At 42.6% G+C, this 25,007-nt stretch overlaps 1 protein-coding gene across 3 annotated transcripts in view; it reads right to left on the bottom strand.

Moving 5' to 3' along the window:
- The window catches only part of PARVB (parvin beta), a 65,901-nt gene that overhangs the window by 27,158 nt on the left and 13,736 nt on the right, over positions 1 to 25,007 (bottom strand). For 2 of the 3 annotated variants that reach the window (XM_026114074.2, XM_026114075.2), the window contains exons 2-4: positions 13,412 to 13,501; positions 10,418 to 10,488; positions 1,403 to 1,505 (exon numbers count right to left, since the gene is read on the bottom strand). In XM_026114074.2, the coding sequence (XP_025969859.1) occupies positions 1,403 to 1,505; positions 10,418 to 10,488; positions 13,412 to 13,501 (264 nt within the window). Of the gene's footprint in view, positions 1 to 1,402; positions 1,506 to 10,417; positions 10,489 to 13,411; positions 13,502 to 24,212; positions 24,333 to 25,007 lie in introns of those variants that run through there. The other variant, XM_064516790.1, reaches the window with a different exon arrangement.

The raw sequence follows: 25,007 nt of genomic DNA, 5'->3' as shown, positions 1-25,007 counted from the left end.
CTGCCTTCTTATTATCCTCTGCAGTCAGGATGTGGTCACATGTCAGTCGTTACTTTCAGCAAGAGAGACAGGCAAACTTGCAAATCTGTCTGCAATACCGTTCCCAGCATCCCAGAAACGACTCTTGGAGGAACGCCAGCTCACCCCAATTACTTCAAATAGCTTCCGGAGAAGCTGCAACAAGAGGGAGCACACCGTGGTGTTAAGACTGGCGAGGTCACCCACACACTTAACAGACTTAAGTAACAATAAAAAACTTGAGCTCCAATTTCTGAACAGCCTTATTTAAAAATATCACACTAGAGCTGAAAATTCTCATAACATAACCCACTGGATGCTGCCCCAAACCCGTAACTGTTTTGTATTCATGCAAATACTCCCCAGCCAAAGCTAACTCTGCGCCACCTCACTCCCCATGTCTGGAAGGATCTCAGTTGCTAACGCTGCTGAGCAGCGTTAAAAGCACTCTCATTTTGTTCTTCAAGCTATTTTGGGGGAATTTTAATTGCACACAAACCAGTTGTTGTTAACCAATGTTTAAAAGCTCGTGAATGTTCACCAAAACACTGCAGGCCTGTTAAGTAGCATACACAGAAAATTCAGTAAATAGCATCCAGTAGAGCCAATGAAATTATCACCATTAAATCCTCTTGCCCCACTCTGACACATAGAGCCCATATCCCAGCCCCCTCTTGAAAACATATCATGGATGGATTGCTTTCATTTTACTTATCTGTCTCTCAAGAGACAACTGGAGTGTACTTACCATAGCACTTGGAGCTTAAAGGTTCTTTGTGTGCTAGAAGTACCCCATGAAACACTGTATCATCATTAGAAGTTTTTTCCATTGAGCTTCTTGAGCAAACGCTAGATTGCAAAGGCAAGGCGGTTGCCAAATCATGCCTGCTTAACTGAGTATAATCCTTCATGCATCATTCCTTCCTACATGCATAAGAGCACATTAGGAGTGCCTGCTGTCATGTACTCTGTTTGTCAAAATTTTTTCTAAAAATAACTCTATTATGATCTCAAAAATGTTCTCATCCCAAAAGCTTTCAGGAGTGAACTGCAAAGACAAAATTTTGGACCATATAGCTTCTGCTTGATCCCCCCCCCATCACAAACATTCATCTCTTCACCTTTTCTCTTCCACGTGCTACAGTTGCCTGGCTCTTCTTAGCCCATGAATCAGATACCTAAAGATTATCTTGATTTCCTCCCCTTTCAAAACACTTCCTGAAAACAGAGGGAGAAGATGACACTGTAGCTACCAGCAAAACAATCTGCACCTCTGGTGAGCTGGTGAGTTACTGCACAGACTTGCTGCCATCTGCAGCTTTGAAGTGGATTAATTTTGGGTGCCTTCCAGTCCTTGTGGCCTTCTTCTCTCGTGTGAACTCACCTAGCAGCTTCTGCAGCACCTGCCCATCATAAAGGTCTTCTTCAAGCTGTTTGACAATGATTCTCTCCTCCACCAGCACATCATTTATCCAGTCAATTAGAACCTGGAAGTACAGAAATGGGAGACAACTGTCTAAAACTCACCAAAATACATTCCTTCCATCTCAGGCAATAATCAGGAACAGAGAACAGAGCAAGGCTTAAGATATTTATGTATTTCCAAATCACAGAAAAATAATGGTGAAAAGATACTTCTGCTTTTGTTACTTTTAATTCAGGTCTTGGAAGAGATGAAGTTTATAAAGTGCCCTCTATTTTTCCTCATTAAAATGTTTCTTGGTTGCACCAATTCTAAAGCAAGTAGCAACTAGTGGCTCTGCAACAACATTCTTTGCTAGTATCTATTTACTCCAGGTCCCAAATATCATGTCTTACCTGCTTTATGTGATCAGCAGACTTACAAGCAGAGGACAACAGTCCCATGAACCTTAGCTGACGTGGAATCAGCCATAGAGACTCCCTGTGCTCCCTCCATGAATCTCTATCCTGCACAGACACTGAATGGTGGGCCAGAAAAGAAGTATTTCAGAGAGGAAAGAGTATCTGTTCCTATTGACATGAGCTAAACAGATCCACTAGGTGAATCCCTGTCATTCACCAATAAGATGAGGCATTTCGTGTTATAGCTATTACAAAACAGAGGAGTCTGGAATTAAACTTTTGGTCAATCGGGCCTAACAGCCATTCCACAACATATATGATAGTCCCCATATGCTGATTACCATAATTATAAAAATCATTCAGTCGCCTGCAAAAGAGGAGTGAGCATAAAGAATCTTTAAAAAGAAAACAAACTGACTTACGTTTTCCAGGTGCCAAAGATAATAATTTCCAAACAGTTACAGGAAAAACAGCATTGACTGTTTGAAGTTGGCAGTAGCATTTTCCCCCAATTTAATAATTGGAAAATTAAAGGACTTCTGCAAAAATAATATAGCTCTGTGGGAAGAGATTTAATGTTCTCCTGCTAAAGCCCGGATTATAAAAGGGGAGTATAGAATTGCCAATCAGCGACATGCAAAATTCATTAACTAGAGCCACCAGACGTAACGAGCGTGAATTAAAAATGGTAAGGTTTTTAATTTACTTCACATAAAATTGTGGATTCTTTAGATTCACTTCCTGCTTACACCTCATATTTCTACTTCCACTTGGCAGTCACGACAGCAAAGAACTTTTTTTTTCTTTAGTATTGAAGAAATTATGAAACAAAACCAAAATACAGACAGCCTTCCACTGGAAAACACATGCCCTGGCAATTGTAGGAAACATGAACACTTAAATATGCTGTTCACAAGGATATTTAACTAACTCTGCCTAGCTACCCAGCTTCATTGAATCTACCAACCTCAAGAAAGTTTTGCTAGGCTTAATGTCCACAATGAAGTTTACAGTTCAAAAATGGAATGTTCATGCTTCATGTACCTCTAATCTGTATCTCCAGTACCTCCAAAGCACTCCAAAAACAAGCAGGGTTAAAACTCAGCTCTAAAAATGGCATACGAGTGGCAAATTTTACCTGGGAGATAATGGCAACCAGTCAATTTGGGGAGAGCAAAGATCAGATCCAATGCATGCACATGTAAATTGTTTTTTCCTTCTAAACTGCCTTGAGGGAAGAAAAATCTCAATAATAAAAATGACTTCTTTAAAGAGCTTCCTTTCAGGACAAAGCTTTTTTGACAAATTATTCACAAGGCAATATCAGCAAAACATCGAAAGTGTTCTCCTCTAGAGGAGGGAAACAGAAAGGAAAGATGATGTCCAAAAACAGATGTAGAGACCTGAGGATGTGCTCTGTACCACTTCAATCACCCAACTTCTCCTTTGTGACCTTACAGAAACTGTGTCCATCAGTTGGACCATTCCCTCTATCTGAGGGCCTCCTCTGTGTGGTTACAGCTACCACTACCTCAACACATACAGCAAACAGCAAACCCCCACACTCTCTCTCTCTTTCACATCCGTCTCATATCACTTCTTACAAAGGAGAGTCATCCGGTTTCTCTCCCTCCTTCTCCTGCCTCATGCTCCCCTGCTGCGGCTCCTTCCCCGTTTGCACTGCCAACAAGTTGCTGATTGTACCTCCCCTGCTCCAGCAGCCCAGGACAGACATGGCCCGCAGATCCACCAGCTGCCCTAGCATTTGGGGTCCTGGATTGAGAGGGGTACTGCAGCACCCTGCCATGGCAGCAACGGTCCTCCTCCTACTTCAGCCTGTGGTCAATGGAGAAATAGTGAATAGCCTGTCTCCCAGCACCTGCTCCAACATGCCCTGGAAACAATCTTGCTCCTGCGTCCCGTGCCTGATATATATCAAATACAAGGAGAGAGGAAAACGTCAAGAGAACTGCTCTGCCTGCATTTCATGCTCTAGCAGTTCTCAGGGCGCCTCTTCAGCAATCTCTGGATCAGGTTAACTCTCCCTACTTGGTCCTTCTCCTTGAGATTGTTCAAGGATCATAGCATGTTGGCTACCATCAGGAAAAGGGTGCCAAACCCCTTGGTTTCCTTTGAAACCACCAACCAAAATTAGCTTGTCAGAAATTACAGCCAGCAAAGGCTATGTAGGAGAAGATGCAGCATCAATAAAACAGTTGGCAAGGCTCTACTCTGCAGGTGGGAAGCCATGACCACATTTAGAGAAAAAAGTCCCTAGCTGCTCTTGTTTCTTTTCAGTTTTTTTCAGGGGATAGAGGGACATTTATGGGAAAGGGCTGGAGGGAGATGTTACAGTGAGTTTTTAAGCTAGTAAAGGACTGCCACAGCTGAAAGACAGCAGGAAGAGGGATACCATCTTTGGTCTTGAAGACTATTCACCAATGCTACAGAAAAGCAGCTCCTCAATAATTAGATACTTTCCTGTCCCAGATCACCTACAAACAGATTTTTGTAGCCTGTCAGTAAGGTGACTGTGCAGTTCCCAAATGATATGAGCCTGATCCACATAGACATCAATAGAGAAGAACTGAAGAAATCAAAGCCATAGAAGATTTGAGTCATCCATGAGATTTACAGTGAAGACTTTCAGCAAACATCTCAAGTTCAGCTGAAACTATCATTTGAAATTAGATCCCATTTCAGTCCTTATATGAAGCAGCCAAATTTCCATAAGGGCTCAGTAGCTTTGTTAAAGGAAGACTCAGAATACTAAAGTCTTTTGAAACCTGTAATTAACATTTTATTTCCTCTTTCCAGTGCTGAATGGTATTGAAGCTGGAATCTAGAAAATGCCAATGGATTATAAATAAAAACCTGAAAGTAGCTTTTTAATGTAGGAGCCAACATCCCTTTTTAATTTAACTTTTGCAAAGGGAGCAAAGCAACACCATTTGGGCTTATTTGAATGACTAACACACAGAAATAATTTCTGACTCTTTTGTCATGGAAAGTCAGCTCTGGTTCTTCATAGTTGCTCCTTTACGCAAAGACAGAAGCACAAAATATTCAAAAACCTCAGTGTCTAAAAAGTTAAATAGCTTGATGCAGGCACAGAGACTTGGTGGGAAGCAGACATAAATTGAAGCCAGAGTTTTGTTCCCATGCATGAAAATATGCTTAATTTGGACCTGTCAAATCACACACTTCTCTACCCCATTCCTTCACTTCTGTGCCTGCATTTTACACACCTGCAATTCAATGCTAACTTTTAAGTCAGGGCAATGTTTGGTGCATAAAGTAAAGGGTGCAAGAGACAGCCTGCAGGAGTGAGGAAGAACTTTCTCGCAGCACCCTTCCTCCCAGCGCAAGCCCCACCACCCTGCCTCTCCTCCTGCACCAGAGCCAGCAAAGCCAGCACAAGGTCCCACATGCCCCTAATGATCCCACATCCAGCAAACACCTCCAATGCGTCCACGGCCTGTATTCTTGTTCAGCTCTTGGAGACTCACATTGTTTGTTATGGTACCTTGCTGGATCATAACTTTACAGAAAGCCACTTCTCTATAAAGTCTTCTATAGGTTGGGGAATAAGTACTCATTTTAAAACTTTACTATAATATCCCCATGTCCTCAATACCATGCCTGCCCTTCGTGAACATCCACATTCATAGGAAAAAAATCCCTGAATTTCATCAAACACTCAGACGCACGTGTTTGTAGTTATAAAATTTCCAGCAGTGCTTTAAATTGATGTGTATTTATAATACCATTTTTAGGGCAAACGAGCATGCCTGATTCAATGAGCCATGTTCCATTACTAAATACTGGACTGAAAACTGAAATTTGCCATGAGGGTGGCAGCTGAAATAAAATGGTGCTAGAAATCTAAAAGGAAAAATGAGTCTGCCTGGCTCATTTGTTTTTCAGTTCATGCAAGATGGGTTTTGCATCAAACTACACCAGCTCTGTGAAGCACTTCTGTTTTGCAGGCTGACTGCTTCCATGGCAATGAGGCACTTTCAGAGTTAATCTGCAGAGTTCAACAGCATAAGGACCCCATGATCACTGCTGCATAGTAACGAACAAAATGAAAAACAAGACAAAATACAGGAGTGCATCTGGCACAATGGGAAAACAGGAAACCCAGTCACCAAAAACAATAAAGAAAGAAAACTCTGATTTTAATGATCCTTTGCTCCCTCTGAGAGCTGGGAGAATCAGGAAGCAAAACTCAAAGGTCTGAAAACTTTACTGACTTCAGGGTTGAACATGGAAATTCATATAGAAAAATCATATTCAGGCCTGGAAACTTTTGACTAAGCACAAAGCTTTGCCAGCCTGCAAGCAAAAAGATTTTTTGTTTTTTAAAAGCAGACATAGAGCATTTAAGAACCAAGGTGTCATTTGGTCACACATGAAACCTTACCGAAAGGACACACAATTTTACAGCTTCATTTTGGTTTTCTCTTCACCACGGTGAATCTAAACAAGCCATTAAATTGGTCCAGGAAAAAAAAATACCAGAAGGAAAAAAAATTCCTTTATTACATGCAAGAAAGAAACAACACAAAGAAACAACTACGAACAACATGGAGCGCACAAATATATCGGCCTCCTGATTTATGAAAGTATTCAAAAGAGAGCTAGAAGAACCCCCAAGTACTCTTTAGAATTAGTAACATGCATAAACTAAGGAATTTTAGAAGATATTAATGAAAACTGAATCTTAAACAGATTCACAATGATATATAGACTAGAAACTGGATTTTAACCATCACCAATAACTGAAGCAAACAAGAACAAACAAGGTAATCCAGGCCACCTCATGTTCAATCACAAAATATCCCAAGCTTGAATTCAAATGCTTATTTTTAGTTGTGCACTTGTCATTTGGCAAGTATCAGACAATGAATAAAAGAAGCTCAAACATTTCAGATACCAGAAACAGATTTTGTAAATTAATTATTTTCTGTGTGTGTGTGTGTGTGTGTGTGTGTGTGTATACATGTTTGGATATAGATACAGATAAAATGCAATTCATCTCTCATTCTCTGATCTGAATTTTCAGCTTTAGGTCCTCTAGCAAATTTCACACTGCTTGTCTTAGAAATATCTCTTCAGCCATGTACCAAACTGTATTTGATTACATACAAGCCAAATGCAGTGGGGAAAAAAGAAAATAAAAGGCTGCTGACCATAAAGGGAACTTACCCGAACACATCACTTAACATTGGCAAATTGTGGTGAACTATTTTTAGAATACCATCGATGATGATAAACAACACTTTTTAAGTCAAAGTTCTAGTTCATGATCATTTTCATATGTGCAATAACATTTAAAGCATCTATTTCAGCATCCCCAACTGAGCGGCCTTCAATGAGGGGGATTCACTGTGTATTTGCTTTAGCAAGACTAAGAAATGGTTTCTTTTTTTTTTCCTGGTCTTTCTGCATTGCCACAACGTTATATGGTCCGTTTTTTCAGAACTACAACAGCCCTGCCCTAATCACTTCCAAACACTCACAAAAGCTTGCACTGATCAATCCACTATGCATATAATTCCTCTGGCATCAGAGTAACAGAAATTAAAACAATATTTTGTGGAGACAAAGAGAGATTAAAACAATGTCAGCAACAGATATCTTTGCTTCCTTTTTCTGTGTTTCCATTTACTCTGACTGCACGTGACTGACAGGAGAACAGAAACGCTCAAAATCAGTGCCGGCAAACCGTTGGCACTTCTACCTCTGGCGCTGAAAGAGATTTGGCCTGGCACCAGTGAAACTAAGCTACACTGCCAAATTTTAAAAGGCAGCAGACACTATCGCTGCTATTGACACATTAATCCTTGAGGGGACAAAACACAGAACCACTGTGAACTATAAAAACCTCAATCTATTCCACTCCTCACTCCTTGCTAGACCATGAAGACCTTTGATTTCAAGCTCTTTGGAGCAGGCAGACCTTTCTTCTGGCTGCCACTGCAGAGCACTTAACATGGCCAATTTTCTTCCAGCACTGAGGCTCTCAGAAAAGTCAATTAGCCACTGAAGAACACAAAACAAGGAATAAATCGCTTTTTTTGAGTTATCCAAATTCCATGGCATAAAGTATTTTTGCCAACATAATTCAAACCCATCCCTGGTTTACAGATTCACACCAACATAATGTTAAATGTCTCTCTTGCTAAATCTCTAAAAACTCTCACCTGATGATGAGAGGTATGCAAATGTTTAGCAATTACCTAAATTAGATCATTTTCAAGTAGGCACTCTACAGGACATATCTCTCTCCTTGGACAATGACTCTGAGGAAATAATTCCCAATTAGACGTTATTTCTTGCATCGGCTGCTCCAGTCTAATTGGTAATACATTACTCTCACTTCGCACAAGTGTGAACTGGCAGAGGGAACTAGAGCCTGATTCTGCAATGAAGCGTAAGCACTCAGACTGGTGTTGCTCTATGTCTGATTTTCATTCCTTCCAAAGGTTTTCAGGGTTTTAAACCAAAAAAATATAACCCTGCTAGAGTATAATATCCCTGGAAGACTCTCCAACTCATAATAAATTCAACAGCAAAATTCCAATTTACTTCAACAAAGCAAATGCAATCTCTGTATCACGTCTCTCCTACGTCAGGTAGTGCACTGGGTTCCTTCACTGCAACCACTCTAGTTCAGCTGAATTATTCATGGTAATATCTCTGCTCCACTAGCAAAGAAACCACCGTATGTTTTGAAAGAGTGGCGCGAGACCGCTATATCTTTTGAGAGAATTAAAAGATTTGGGTATTAACAAAAAAAGAATGTGCAATTCACCTAATTTAAAACCACGATATATTCGAGGTGAATTATAACAACAAAGAAACTTGAGCACAGCTCCCTGCTAAACTGGGTTTGATGTGGTTTTGTAATCCTAACCATACTACTGCAGTGTTAATAACAGATTGGTGGGCTTATTTTCAAGATACACCAAGTGAAGAGTTTGCTGAGGTGTTCTGTGAAGCGTATGTTCGTACACATGGGGCACAAGGTTTCCTGAAAGGAATGTGCAGCACCCCACCCGCCTACTTGGAGTGGGTATACATCATCCAAAGTTTTCGGACCCACCTAACCATAGCTACTTTGTGGTTTCTAACAAAAACAATTTTTTTTAAACTCTTCATCCAAAGGAAATGTAGCAGGAAGTAAAAGACAAGCACAAAAGCTTTTTGGAAAGAGGTTGTATTTATTCAGAACTGCCAGCACTTCTCTTCCTGCTCAAGCTTTCACTATGTTAACCTCAACCACTTAATCACATAGAAATGGTTCTCCTAAATACTAGTCTCTCAGGATCAAACCCTTCATCATACACAGCACAAACTGTGAGCACTCCTCATGCCCAAAGCCATACCTCATGTCAGCGCAGCTGGGAACACCATCATCCCTCACACCTTGGGCAGATGTCTGCAGTGATAATATAGACAATCTGGCCCATTTCCTAGCATGCAGGTAAACTAGGGACTTTCAACCTCCCAGCCACACCGGAACAAAAGGATAATCAAAGAAAATGAAACATGGGAGGCAGAGGCACTGAAAACAAAACAAACACATCTGCTTTCCACATCCTGACCAACAGGACTGAAATGCCCACTGAACATTCTGCTCCAAGAAGCCATCAAGACGAATAACTTAGAGTAGCTCAAAAAGAGCACAGGCTCTTTTTACAAATGCCAAGTTATCCACTGTCACAGTAAAAACAATGAGAATTGTGTGGAAGATAATCAGCACAAACTCGTGTTTAAGAACCTGTGAGCAACTGAATTACCAAGTCATGAGTTAGCAAGTTCTTGGGAGGTAGCAAACCACCGGTTAACCTAACCTTTTCCTTGACATACACAATAGGCTGGAAGTGCATATGACTGGCTAGGGCAGTCGATCAGCATCAACTTACTCTTCTGGTGGTCTCTGTCCACGCTCTAAAAGACCAGGATGCCATTCGATATGAGAGCTGAGGGCAGATAAGCGTGTGTCTACTTGCAGAAAAATTCTCATGACTGGGAGTGCCCTTTTTTCTTCTTTTTTTAAGCAACAACAGAACATAGGGCAAGAAGAATCTCATTTCCCACCTTCCTATAATGTCAGAGGTCTCCCCCTAATTCTCCTCTACCACGCCCTTGCTTATTTCAGTCCTACTCTTTCCTTCCCTGAAATCTCACTGTTGCTTTCCAAGACTCCTTCCCTGTTCTCATCGTGACAGGGAGTCCAGGTTTGTGTGTCATTGAGAAGAATATGTGTGCAGCTAGATTCAAGCTAAGCACTGATCCTCACTTTGATAATCACAAAGATATAAATGGATCATGGAGCTTCACTCTGTAACTACCACAGGCACTCTGACATCCTTCAGCCTTTTCTTGTTTCTTTCGTTATTGCTTTTTGCCTTATCAATACCATCCATGTTGGTGACCTCGGTTTTCACAGATATACTTCAGTAATGAGCTGTTACTCCTCAACTGTACTCTTGGTAACCAGCTTGTAAATGACTCTGGCTCACTATTTAAAGATTTTAAGATGGATAAAATACTGATTTCCTACCTTGATCAGTTCTTTGAACTTGGGGTCTTCCTTTGAGTTAGGATCAATCATGGTGCGTTCCTCATTTTCCTCTGTCCAAGTAAAATGGGAAACTTTAATTAGATCCACCTCAAATGTACACTGCTGAGAATAATGCAACAATAATTATTCATGAAGTGGCTAGCAGCTGATTAAGAAATGACCGTGCCTAGTCATCATCCTAGCAAGGGAATATCCAGTGATCAAAGCATTAGGTATTTTTTTCCAGAGACGCACAGAGAGATTACACAGCTCTAACTTCCCTAAAATAAGATTGTCTCCACTGACCTTCCTCAGCTCAGACTCTCTGTATGCAGAATACACAGGGAAAACCACCGTCCTCAATACTAAGTGGTGCACATTAATATTACCATGCCAAAAACTGCACTCGATTAATTTTCCCTGCCTTCAATTTGTATTTAATTAGCATTTGAAACCAGCCTTCCCAAATTACACCATCTTGAGGAGTCTAGCAAGCTTATGGCACTACACTCTGTGCAACAGCTGAGACTTGGGGTGATGGTTTGTGCCTCTATTCTCCTGTTCCCTGAAACTCAGCACGTCGCAGGGTCACAAGTATGCTGCCCAGAGGGCATGGATTGCTTAACCTGCAGTTAACTCAGAGTGAAAATGAGCCCAATTTACATCATTTGTATGTGGGCATGGGGGAAGGACACAAAGTAGATTTCTCAGGGTACAGTCCTCTATTTCTTCTGCTGCTGTGGGATAGAAAGACATGAGAAATGCTCTCCAATGGCAGGCAGGACAACCACAAGAGGCATGAATGTAAAGATTAATTATTACAAGGGATGATTTGATACAGAAGTAGCAAACTTTAGCTCAGTAAGGTTAACAACGAAACAATTTTTGGCAAGATTGTCTTTACCGTAACAGCGCACTTGGATGCCACGCATCAAATGCGTGTTTAAATTTTACCATAGATAAGGATGGCAATATTTAGGAAGCAGCTGAAGCAAGTCTGGTATTTTAAATTCTGGTGCTTGCTTTCAAGGGCTGGGCCTCTCCCTGTACCCTTCATTTTAGTTCCTTCAGTAGCCAAGTGATAGCTGTGATCTAAGTTAGATCTGTGATAGCTGTGACCTAAGTTAGTTCCTTTAAGCGGAGAGCACACCCTGGCTACTATACAACAGGAACACAATAGGTGATAGTGTCACAGCTTTATGAGGAGATCCACTTCTCCTCAGCTAAAATAAGCATTTGCAGAAACCATGGATTTATCTTTAGCCAAGAGTCTAGACAGACAACAGGGAAATGATGTTTATTTGAAGTCAATGGCCAATCTCCCACAGAAATGAGATCTCATACAAGTATTTGCTTGCCTGAGCTTTATGTGGAAGAAATCTTTGAATCCTGATAAAGTCATTGTATCCCATGCAGTTCACTTAGTTATCCCAGCCTGCTCGTGTTTCTCTTGAATACACATGAATGGAAGCCAGACACATTTATCCTTCCCCAAAAGCACTACCATGTTCAAATACCAAAGCAATGTGTGAATGTGCTGGTAACCCTAATTCTGCTGAACTGAGGGCACCAGCTTCAGTCCTGAAAGTATCATAGCCACACTGCAGCACTCTGCTTGAACCCACTTCTCAGAAAGCTAATTAAACTCAGGTGGATTGCTGCACCGATGCAGTTATACCATTTGCGGCTTTCAAATTACATTAAACATTTCTTGGGGGTACCGTATTGATGGATGTTGACATTCCTTCCAGCAGGACAACAAAGGATGGGTTTTGATGTGACCATGGGTGCTATAGTCACTGGGCATAGAGGAACCCTTTAAAATCTGCGCAATGACCAAACTACATTGACTTGCTATTACAGTGCTAGACGTCACTGCTGTCAGATGGGAAACATTAGATTCACACATCACAGATACAAGACAGACTATACAGTACAACTGGGTTGTGTTACACTTCTCCCAGACATTTGGATTCGGTATTTTGCAGGGTCTTTTATCTGCATAAAAAATAAGTCTCTGCTATCTGAACACAGTTCACAAATTTCCACGAATCTAGGAAGAAACATGAATTCTTCTTCTCCTTTTTTTTCCTTTTTTTTTTTTTTCCCCCTTTCCTTTAGTTCCTCATTGCTCCCTGGGACGAGTCAAGCAGTCTAGCTGTAAGGAAGTCACACCCAATACACACCCAAAACCCTGCAAACTGAAACCCTGAACGAGATCTGATACACGGGGGGTGGGGGGGGGAACAGAAATTTGAAAATTTACCTCCTTTCTATAAAGCGTTCATTGCCTTACAAATTTCTGTCCTCATAACATTTAATTGCTGTTTCCCCAGCCTAAACACTGATCTGTTCATTCAGTATCAGATCCCATTTTGCTGTATAGTCAATTTGCGAAGTGGCAGCAATAACCAAAGGCAGAATATGGCATCCATTAGTTAACAGCACTGTAGTATGCATGGTGAGATGAGGTGGTTTAAGGGTTCCAAGAGAGCCTAGGAACCACATCACACATTTCTGCTACAGACTTGCTGTGGGTTGGTCCTTTTGCATCTCAGTTCCCTATTTATATATGGAGAAGATACCACTTCCTTACCATAGAAGGACATCTGTGAAGATAAACAAAGACTGAGATGCACTCAGATAATGGTTTAATGGTAATGAAGTAAATCTAAGCAGACAAATTCAGCCATCTATTTTTTCACACTTTTTATTTGCTTTCATGATAACCACAGAAGAACTCAAGTTCTCTGCCACTTCACTGGACAACTCAATTTTCCTATAATCTGCTTAGTTTAAGAGCACAGTTGGCACACTGCTCTTTAAATTCCCTTTTAGCCTTCTACTTAACATCTGCCATGCAACAGCCCATGTTCAATTCTCTTGGTTTCAGCTGAGCAATCTATATTCAACAGTAAAGCAATGGGTACAGGACTAGAGTGAGCACCTTCACTAATACCCAGTAAGTCCAGGCCTGTAGCATGAATACTGTACCTAGTAGTGTATCTTCTGGATGAATGTCCACAGTGCTTGGGTTCATCGGTGCATTGATAGCATTTTTACCCTCTTCTTGCAGGTCGCTCACTAAAAAAGAAGAAAAAGTAGAAAGAGTGTAATAAATGCAAAGTCTACAAGATATGTAAGGTAGAAGAGGGTATTCGTAATGAAAGAAAACATCTGGTAGGCCCATTTGAAAATGGGCCCAGAGTTAATGGAATTAGGAACTGCAGCAGAAAATAATATCAATATAACATCCTTTTATACCTTATTAAACTAAAGGCACCAGACTACCACATGAGAATACTTTGCAAGAGACTCAATTCTGTGGTAAGAGCAACCTCAGAGTACTTGTTTCTCCAGAAGGAAGGGGCGTGAGCCCTTCTTGCAGGATGCCTCAGATCTAGAGCAGACAGCAAACTGTACAACCGAAACAGCTCCACCACCACTGATCACCATCTTTTCCAACCACAGGGCACCAGCAACTACTGTTTGCTAGTGACCTTACTAAAAAGTCTCAAAGAATCCTAGGGAGACTTACCAAATAAAGATGAAAATGTATTTAATTCTAGCACTGCTGCTGGCTAAAAAATAGGAACAGCATGGTCAGGTGAACACAAATCTGGAATCTGTGATTTCAAGCTCTTATTTCAAGCCTACAACTCTGATTTAGGGAAGTAAGTCAAATACCCTGTATCAGTAGAATGTGTATTAAAATACTTCCATACCTCCCACAACACGGGAGGAACTGAATTTGAGGAAAACTGCTGAGTAATTGTTTAGTATCTATGTAGAACCTGACAGTAAGAAAAGCACTAGCAATGCTATAATGCTTTTACATTTTCTAAACTCAGAAGACAATTACTTATTGTAAGTCAGTTTATTGAAATACTATCATTTGAAACAGAAGATACAAAGATAATGCAATAACCCCCATCTGTTCAGTGACAGTGCTGTATTAGCATGGGCTAAGGTCTTTTGTGGTGGCATTTGTGGTATTTCCGTCCCCGGGGGGGGGGGAGTCCCATTCTCTTTCAGGAGAAAAGCAAGGATTTCCAGATGAATAACCAGAAAATCTGTAAGGCAAGCTGCTCGGGGGTAAGAAAAGGAGGAACAGTCATCCAAGAGTCACAGCATCCCAACAGGCACTTCCTTCAAGAACAGTCATTATTATTCCCCCTTCCTGTTGGAAAAATCAAGCCACAGGCTAATCATCTGTAGGCAGCGTGCAAATGTTACCGAATCCTGTGTCAGCACTTGCCTTCTCTCCCGCTCTGCAGAGGCGGGGGGGAATATAGAGATTCTGCTGCCTGGGAGGAGGAAGGGGAATAACAGCACACTACAATCCCCGCTCCCTCTCTCATAGATACATGAAAAGATGCTTCAAGGAAATTACCACACTTAATGGCAGGTCCAAGATTTACTGCATGATCTCACACACGACTAAAATCCTCAGTTGTGAAATGCTGTTCTTACGCAAACAACAAACACTAGTCTCACAGATTGAGACTTTATGTCTTCTGAACCACGTCAGAGTGGCTGGTTAGAGTTAATACGGCACAGAGCCTGCGGGAAAGGGTCTGGCAGTATCAGCACAGCTTGCTTTCTGTATTGTGCACCTTTTGCAGGCAGGGAACAGAAGAGCATTTGCAATTGTATATAGCACATAGCGTCTGCAGACCGAGATTTAACCTCCTGAAGCGATGTCATTTTTAAAGAAACTCTTAATTGTCCCTTTTCTGCATTCGTTCTTATTTTTCGGAACAATCTCCAAATGAAAGCCAGGGAGCTAAGAGGCCTCATGCAAGAGACCAAACCAGCTCTCACAGCATGCTTTGCCCAGGGCTATTTGCATGGTGCCAATTAGAGCTTTCTCACTCAAGCAGCTCTTGCACTGTGATGCCAGCAGGAATACAGTCATGAGAAGGCACAAATAAAATTGTGTGGAAAAAGGACATTACAGGTAAAGATATTTAAAACACTGTTAGGACTACAGTTGCCCAAATTGCATTTAAACTGCGCTCCTTTTGAAAGTACCAGCCTTCCTCCTAAACGTTACTCTCCTCTCATTATTACAGCATTTGTATCGCTCTGGGAGAGCCAAGTGTTCAGCAAGTTCAGGGCACTGCTGTACTGAATGTTTTGCAGACACAGAAGAGAGCTGGTAAGGACCATGGGGCAGTGAATGCACAGTACTGTGTTCAGTGTACGCCATCTAAACAAGATACTGCACACATTTTAAGTCAGACTACTCTTAAATGCAGCTAAGCTGTTTTCATTTCCTAAAGTTCAATCAATAGGATACATTCGTTCATTTTTTAAAATATCAAAATATCTCCACACTCCTCCTAACACCAACACCTTGTTTCTGAGCAATTTGCTAAACTGAAAGAAAACATTCATATGGATTTGTGCATTAAGCCCCCTCCCTCAACAGTGCCTCATCAGAAAAAGAGCCATGTACGACCCCTACACGTGGTCTGCAAGTGCAACATGGCTGGCCCAGTTCCACGGGATCAAAAACACACTGTCCAATTGCTAAAGGCAAAGCACTGCTGCTTCAGCAGAAGCCTCCCTGAGCCTGCTGCCCAGAGCGAGCCCTCATTACAGAAACCCCATGGCCTACGCCAACAGCTAAGTAACATGCTCTTGCTGCAAATGTAAGCTTTCGTACCTGCTTTTCTGCGCTTTTTACATAGGAGCCCTGCCATTCTGGGCCCTTCAGCATGCAGAGCTCTGTCGCACACATCCGCAGACCAGCAGCGCCAGCGGTCCAAGTGCACAAGGAGCAGTGGCAACTGGACAAGGGACCGACGCTTGGAGACAGCCAAACCTATGTTAATTTGGGCACGGTGACATAAGAGGAGGCAGCAAGCGAGTCTCCCAGCTGCTATGTGGGGGTGGGGGCCAGGAAAGGGAATAAGCACTTTGCATGGTAGCTGGAAATTCAAGGATGACCCTAGCCAAGAGTCCCTATCGCCATCTCTTCTGCAGCTCAGTAAGTGCCTCGCTTGGCCTGCTGCTGCCTGCTGAAGGGCAAGAACAGACACAAGCATTTCAAAGGCAGCATTTTCTCTACAAGGAGTTCCCTGCGAAAGTCATCTTCAGCCTCTGGCCAAAGCACAGGCAGCTTTCCCACCCCAGCAGCTTGTCAGAAGAACATGCAGGTTCACAAAGCAACAATCAGAGTGCAGAAAAGCACATTCCCCTCAACATAAACGTTCTTATTGCATCGTCCTCCATTTCCCTGTGCTGCTAGGCCTCCCGTGGCTTTTCAGAGGTTTACTAAAAAACATACACTCCATAGGTCTTGAAAACAGTCCCATGAGATAGAAAGGAAACGACAAAATGTTTTCACAATCATCCACAGCTCCTGTGCAATTGCTCTCAGGCATATACATTTGCCAGGGTTTTCTCAATGCCTGCTGAACTCCAGAACCTCTTCACGCCGTGTTTGAGCAAACGCTGAGGGCTTTTTCCCTGCTCGCTGCCCCCATATTCACTTATCACTGTTAAGCAGACAGAGGAACAACAGCAGGAAAAGGAAGCTGACCCACAACATCAGGACAAAAAACAGAACCCACAAACCAGCTCATGGAGACAACAATGAAAACAAATCAGTCAGGACGGAGCAACAGGTACATTTCTGGAAGGAACCTGATAAATGTTTTAATAAAAGCCTGTAAAGCCACAATAAAGAGGTCTTTCAAGCTCACGCTTTCACAAACCCAAATACACTTAAAAAGATTATGGATATAACTAGGTTGGCAAACCCCAACCTCCCCTGACCAAGCCCTGACTTCGTATCAGCAACAGTGGCTTTGGTGTAGGGTTTATTCCAGATCCTTACGTGGAATAAGCCACCCATGCAAGGGGTCATGTTACTGCTAGAATAGAGCTGAACTTGCACAACATCTTACGGTCATGGTGCATCCCACATGAGGTATTACTAACCCTAGCCTGCTCTCCGCCTGCCCATTTGTAGGCTGGCTCTCTTCTTTGCCTTTTCCCTTCGCCCACAAGGATTATCTTCCACAGTAATGCTGCCGTAATTGTTTGCCTGCTCTCTAAATGAGATCTGTGCAAAACATCTTCCTCTAGTGCCAGATAATTTCATTCCCCAGATCAGTCAGCGGAAACTTGCAGTAAGGAAAGACAAGAACAGGTAGGAAATTGAGCGCAGGCTGGGGAGTAATCACTTAATCCAGCCTGGTCCCTAGCAGAACCTTTCCTGTACATCTAGCCCCGGGCTGGTTTGCCTGCTCCCGCTGGCACGCGGGGGATGCTCTCCTGCCCACAAACAGCGTTTGCTCCCACCTTGACCCACTACAGAGACTCAGCAAAATGTTTAAGCCTGAAGGCAAAACTTGCAGATGGTCTAAATGATTAAACTGTGAACGTATACAGGACAAGGCAGGTGTAACTACAAGCATAGAAAATGATGCCTTGGAAAGATCTCTGACAGCTTTAGGTACTCCATCCCCCCCAGGCATCTGCTACCGCCCTCTACCCCTTCTGGATTGAGATCACCTCTCTAAGCTGAGCCTCAGGTAAGGGGCCACATTAGTCTTCCGAACAGCTTGAGCACCACATCAGTCAACACTACCAAAATCCATCTACAACAAAGGATGGGCAAGTGGCCAAGGCGTTCAGCAAAAACCCTATTTCCCTAAAGCAGAAATTTAAAATCTCAAGTGAAAGGTCATTTCTCTGCTGACGCCCAGGAAAGCAGCAAGGGCTCCTGGCAGCCCTCTGATGTTTCAACAATCTCCTGGCAGTATGGGCAGTTGACATGATGTAGCCACATTGGAAGCTATGCTGGCCTTTCAAACAAATTAATATAATGAGCAGGTCATATACACGCATGCTATACAGTGCCACATCTGTAAGCCAGGCAGGCTGCCTCTACGCAGGGTTACACGCAAACTGCACAGAAGAGGAGCAATGAGCTGTAGAAAGCTGGAAGCACGGAAGGTTGTCAGGGGTTTCTCACGAGCCAGGAAAGGACCTCAACAGTCAGCAGGAGAACAGTAAAAAACAAACAAATGAAAAACCTATTTTCTCCTACTTATAAGAAAGAACAAGCTGACCTCAACAATCAGATCTTTTCTACATTCATCTTTAATAATTTCAGTATAATTTTAAGAAAGCATGAACTCATCAAGGACACAGCACAGTTCACCACTTAAGCCTTTACCATTCACTGTCTTGTTATAAAAAAAGTGACCACAAGCCTCTGCTTCTTACAAAAACAGATGGTAAATGCTATTTAATTTTAGCTCTAGTTATTTCTGACTGCAGGATTGAGTCCCACCCCACAGAAAGCAGCAGCTGTCATAACGCTAATCACAGGATTTTGGGTACAGGGTTTTCTTCTGAATTCAAAAAGCGCTGAGCTGAATCCTCAGCACTGCCTCATCAAAATTTTTACATTAGGCACTTTGATCTCCATATTAAAACCTGACTTTGGAAGTTATCAGACTGGTTTTTTATCCTTGACTTGATTATGGATGATTTGGTCAAATAACTTGTCATCCTCTTTGGTACAAGTAGCACATTGAGGAGGAACATGTAATGACTACAGAACTAGAACTGCATGAGAAGCCCCTGGCCTGCTCCCAATTTTTTTTACTGTTTCAGAAGTTTGCTTGATATTCACGGGGACAAAATCAAGATCAGCTGCACTTCTTCAGATAGTGCCTTACCTGCTTACAGCTCCTATCATACTGATTCAGAAAATCACTCGGGAAACAGAAGGTTCCAGTTAAAGTCCATTCCTACCCCATTCAGATCAGGAACACAACCCTCATCCTCTCACACGTCAGAAGAGGTGTCTACACCAGGCAATTTCTCCTGATGAAGCAGTCATCCCTTGCGTAAAAGATTAAATATCTACTGGAGTTTCCACTTCGCATGCGGGCAAGTTTCAGACCAGAAGGCTGGCAGCAGTTCCCTGAAGGGTAAAAAGCCTGCAGCACCCATCTGTTCCCCTGTTTCTCTGTTTGCCTGTCTAGCACCTACCAACACACACACCCATGCACACACAGAATTTCTACCTGACACCTAAAACCCTTTCACAAAAAGCAGTCCTCAAAACCGGAAGTCTCCTAGGAATACGGAAGACCAAGTTTTACAAAAACTGGCATTTTCCAATAAAAGCTGTTACACTGAGTAATTCTGAACCAGCCCCAAATATAGTGCATGCTGATACACTCTTTGTCCCTTTTCTAGGGGCAGACCACACACAGAATTGACCAGTCTGCAACTGCATTACTAATTGCTTAACATTTACAAAAGCCTCTGAGATCTTTTGATAGAGACTGCAGGAGAAAGACAAAGCCTCCATTAATTATAATAGAAAACTAGTAATCCCTGGCAGATCAAAGGCAAAAAGATTTGATCAAATCCACATAGAGGCACTGTATCAAACAACTGCATTCAAAACAGAACAAGAGTAATAAAGAAAATTATTTGTATGCCTCAGTAGATAGACAAGGCACTCACAACAGCCAGACTCTGTCATTTAAAGAAATGGGAAGACCTTAAAGCTAAGGACAACTTTTAGGAAAGAGTTATAATAATCCTTTTGTTTTAGTTGCAAAGAGCAGGCTACACTGGCTTGGCTGGATGTGTTAAGCTTACAAAGATTAGTGGTCTATCTAGTGACAGAGAGAGTAAAAGATCTCCCTTTATTTTTGTCATAGGGGGGTGTGTGTGTGCATGCACATGCATGTGTAAATCAATATATATCATGGTATCTGATATTAGCCAGTCAGAAACTTTTACCAAAAGCTGGGATTTGGGTTTTTTGGGGAGGGTAAAGTACTGTTTTCAGTGGTTTTCCCATGCAAATTCTTATTTTTCTATTGAGGGTTCTTGTTGTTTTTATTATTATTATTTTGGTTAAAAAAAAGTTTGTATTTTTGGTGGATGAAACCTGAAGATGTGCTGAGACAACTAGTAAAACCCTGCTACAGCTGTCCTGGCCAGCCCCACACAAGTACCAGCCTTACTTAAAAGAGGAAGGGTGTGTTCAGGCAGAAAGGGGAAAAGGGAAGAAATAGCTTGGAAAAGAAGAGCAATAGAGAGACCACAGCAACCCAAAGCAGTTTTCAAGGGCATTAATGCTGACAACAAAACATTGCATCAAAAACAGATAAGTAAATAAGGAATTTGTTGTTACTAAGCAGATGATCTTTAGCCATGGCTACATGGCCCACTTCAATCCAGCAAGAAAACTCAGTCCCACAAAAAGCAAGCTGCTATCCGCTGGATCAATTCCCTGCTTCAGCTCACTGCACAGCCCTGTGAATGCCAGCGCTGGTGCGTGCTGCCGGGTAGTGAAAGAGGCTCCTGTCCTTAGCCAGCAATGACCTGTGCTGGGTAACCTTACCTTGGTCTATTGGCTACGGAGAGCAAAAGTCAACAAAGCAGAACTGATTACCATTGCTGTTACACTGCTGAAATAACTTAAAATATCCCCAAGATATTAATCTGGCCCTGATAACAATTGACAGAGCAGGAGCTGACCTGCAATTGCATGTCATAAATAGTGATAAAAGCCAAGCAGAGCCGTTGTGCTTAAGCAGGTGTACTTTGTGGTCTTCTTTCTAGCAACCATATTTATCCTATTCAAGATCAACAGCTACCAAAGGACGAGAGCAGAAACTCATCTCAGCATTAAGCTGCTTGCCTGTTTTAGTGCCATCCTGTTTGGCTCATGTGATCAGTGCAATGTCCATTTAGGAAACGCTTCACTAGGAATCCTTAGAAATCTGTTCTGCAAGGGAGAAATGCTAGATGCAGGTTTGGCAGGAGAATACAGAAAGCCACGGAGCTAAAAGTCAGACTTCGGACTCATCTTTCTCCTGTAAGACCCTGTTTCTTTAATTAATGCCTTAAGACCCTGTTTCTTTAATTAATGCCTTAAGCGAGAGGTAGTGGCTGTTTTCATTGGGCACGTATCCCCACAGTCAGCAAAAGGGCATTCCAGACTTCCCTCTGCCCCTCACTGCCACTCACCCCTTCCTTTTTCCTGGCACAAGCGTTTGCGGAAGCCACATCATGACACAGAGCGGGGTTTCAGTGTGGCTGAAAACTAACCAGATAAACAAGGGGAAAAAGGGAGTATAAAGATAATTTTCACTGTGTGGACACATAAACAGTAATGCTAGCTGAAGAAAGGAGGCAGAAATGAGATTGTGGACAAGAATGGTGTTTTAAAGCATTCGGGAAGGTACTGCCATGAAGGTCAGGTTTTCAAGGATGGAAAAAGCCCCCCCAGCACAACACTGAGCAGACATACTGACCCAAACAGCTGTGCTTCGCGCTCCCTGCACTGACCTCACAGCAGCAATCCCCCAGCTTTGAAAATGTCACTTTTTTTTTTTTAATCGCCCTTCCTCATGCCTGATATTTTTAAGCACTTCTCAGCAAACACTTCTGACATTTTGTCCTACCAAAAATGGAACAACACTCCCCTTCACACAGACAAGCAGTGAGTGGTCAGCAAACCTGATTCCTTACTTGTTATACATTTAATTATTCTCAGATGCATGCTGACTTACAGCTCAGTCCTCCGCGCTTAGGTCGTGCATGTAATCCAGAGCTCTGGAACAAACACTTGCTTAGGAGCAAAATCCTGCAAGTTAAACACACTGCACACATTCACTTCAAGGACATGGGAGTCTTCTCCCACATTTTTTTGTCTCTTGCACTAGCTTTTGCACAGTCTTGTTAACAAATGGGAAAATCTTTCAGGTAAAGAGAGGGTCCCAAGCCCTCAATTGTGTATTTTATTTCTAAGGAAAAAAATTCTGTAAAGCACCTATCCCTTGCTTGGGCTCCTAAGCACTACCACAATACAAACCAAAACTATACAGCTTCTGTGCTCCAAGGTGTGACCTGTGTATAACTTTGGCCCTTGCGTTGTCCTGAGCTTGTAAACAGACTGCTTCAATACCCAGAATTTTTTGAGAGTGAAAAGCCAGGCTGAGACTTCAAACATCACAAGCAGTAACTGCATCCTGAAAGAATCCTAAAAGCAACTAGGAAAAGCTGCACTCCACTCCTCCCTCTAGACACAAATCCTGCTTGACAATGGGAAAAACGTACGACCTCAACCTTTCCGTGAATCAGACCGCCACAAATGGCGCCCGAACAGGGACCGAAGACTGACTTCGTCCAGGGCTGTAGAGGCAGCGGTTAGCTGAACCGGTGGCGGAGCCCGGCTGAACAAAGAGCTGCTGAATGGAAGCAGAAGGGGAGCCGCTGAAAGGAAGCGGCATTGCGCGCAACAGGTTACCTACTGCTGGATGGAGGTAAGCGGCCAGGAACGCATGGGAGTCGTGGGAAACGGAATCTCGCCGCAAGATAGGTCCGTGCTAAACGTAATGCAAAAGACTTTGAAACAGCACAGCAGAGAGATGCCCCCCCAAGACCTCAAAATGTTATTGATGTGGGCATGCTCGAACTGTCCCGAGGTGAATTCCAGTACGATTTATAGCCTCGGTACGTGGGACTCGATCGGAGTTAAGCTCTGGGACGCGGCAACAAGAAACGATAAGACGGCGGCAGGACTTTTAGCCCCATGGCGAACCATGCTTCAGACCCTGAAAGAGCATAGCAAGAAGAAAACACATGGACCGGAGGCACCCGCAGCCCCCACAGCACCTCCATCAAGCAACACGGTGGTGGGGGCGGTGGGTGGACGGGACTCCCCAGGAAACGACCCAGACAATCCATTTGACCCAGATCCGGAACAGGAGCCGGACCTCTATCCCTCTTAATAACGCCCATGAAGCAATAGAGGAGAATTATGTCTCCCTAAGCACAGTGTGTGAACAGCAGGGAAACTTCCATCTAGAAAAAGGATGTGGAGTCAAACCTGCCTGATGAGAACATAAGGAAAGAAAAAGTCTGATGAGAAGAGGAAAGAATTGAAGGAGACTTCTGGCCTGAATCTGCCTCCGTTAGGAAACCTGCAAGGCATTTTAAGTTTACTACTATCCGTTCTCCATGAAACACAGTATGCTGCTATATAGTTCTCAGTATTCTCCGACACTTCTTATAACGGAAGATGATGGACACAAGCAGGTAGGGAACAGCATGTTCACAGACTAGGAACTCGGTCTGAGATCCCTACCTAAGCAGGTTGATTTCCATAAGTGTCGTACACCAATAAGACTTCTTTAATCAAAAGCAACTCCAAAAATTAGAATCAGCTCATTACTTAAGGTGCTCATGTTTGATGGGTCCAGCCAAAGCAAACTACCCAAAGAAGAGACAACTGGACAGAGGCAGAGCTAATAGCATTACTCTGGAACAGAAATTCATAGCCCATAGTCCAACCCTTGTTTTTCTCCATCACACAGAAATCAGGGAGAAAACAGCACTTAAGTTTACTGCCTTCTATAAACTTTATCTCTGATCCCACAAACAAATGTAACTGTGCAAACTTTATCAAGTACAACACTTGATATCAGAAAAGTCACCACTGCCGCTCGCAGTAATGCTTTCTCCAACTGAGCTGGTTTCCATACCCTCCATAGACTTCCCTCCACCTCCTTCACATGATATGACACTGTTCGTAGGCACCTAAATGAAACCCACTGAGTTAACTAACAGTCTGAGCAGTTTTACCTGCTTCAGCTTACTGTTTTCCCCATATTCTTTGCTCCCTCTATGAAGGCACCTAAAAATAACAACCACCAAAAGCAGTCTACTGTGCAAACATGAAAATATTTTTGTTGCTTGTTCTTCTGAACACATCAAGAGAAGTACAGAGTAACAGACTCACTTCCGAAGGCAGTGATGGCAGACGAACACAAGCTGTAAGAGAAGGGCACTTTCTTTCCCAGCTGATAGGACAGAGCTCAACAACCCAGCATCACACAGATGAAAAGGAGACTACAGCTATGACTTGCAAGTCAACAAAAGCAACATTTTTGCTCCTGCAGCATGACTCTACAGGAAGCATAAGCTGAGATAAATGATCCTGCAAACCACAAACAGTGCATGTGCTTAATTGCTGGAGTTGCACAAATGTCACCAAGACAGACAAGAAAAAGTCTGGAAAAACCCTCATATATTTGCAGCACTGATATTTAGGGTTTCCTAGTAAAGACTGGTTTTCAATTCAACGCAACACCCAGGACAAGCAAAGGGATAGGCAGTGCTTCAGGCTGGGAACTTCATCCTAAACACTCAACACATTTTTCTGAGTACTGTATACTAAAGATGTTCTTGCCCATCTCTACCTTTCTTGTTTCCTATCTGCATCCAGTGCAATAAAGCAGTGTATTGAAAAAGAACTGAAATATCTCACTACACAAGCAGACTCTGCACAATACAAAGAAGTTCTCTCAATGGTTTCCAAACCGGCCATATTTGGGAAACTATTTTACTCATTGCTTACAGCACCAAGGGAGCCTGCCAAGACAAGCACCTTAGAGGTAAGTGTTACCAACCTCATGGTAAAAGAAAGTCTGCAACTCAAAGAGCCCACAGTCAGGTAAAAAGTCCAAGAGTGAAAGGCACAGTGAGAGTAATGACTGCCATAAAAATATTCAGATGCTTAATTTTACCTTGTTTA

Source organism: Dromaius novaehollandiae, chromosome 1 (genome assembly GCF_036370855.1).
Source record: "Dromaius novaehollandiae isolate bDroNov1 chromosome 1, bDroNov1.hap1, whole genome shotgun sequence".
Lineage (NCBI taxonomy): Eukaryota > Metazoa > Chordata > Aves > Casuariiformes > Dromaiidae > Dromaius > Dromaius novaehollandiae.
This window is presented reverse-complemented; position numbering and strand designations above follow the sequence as displayed.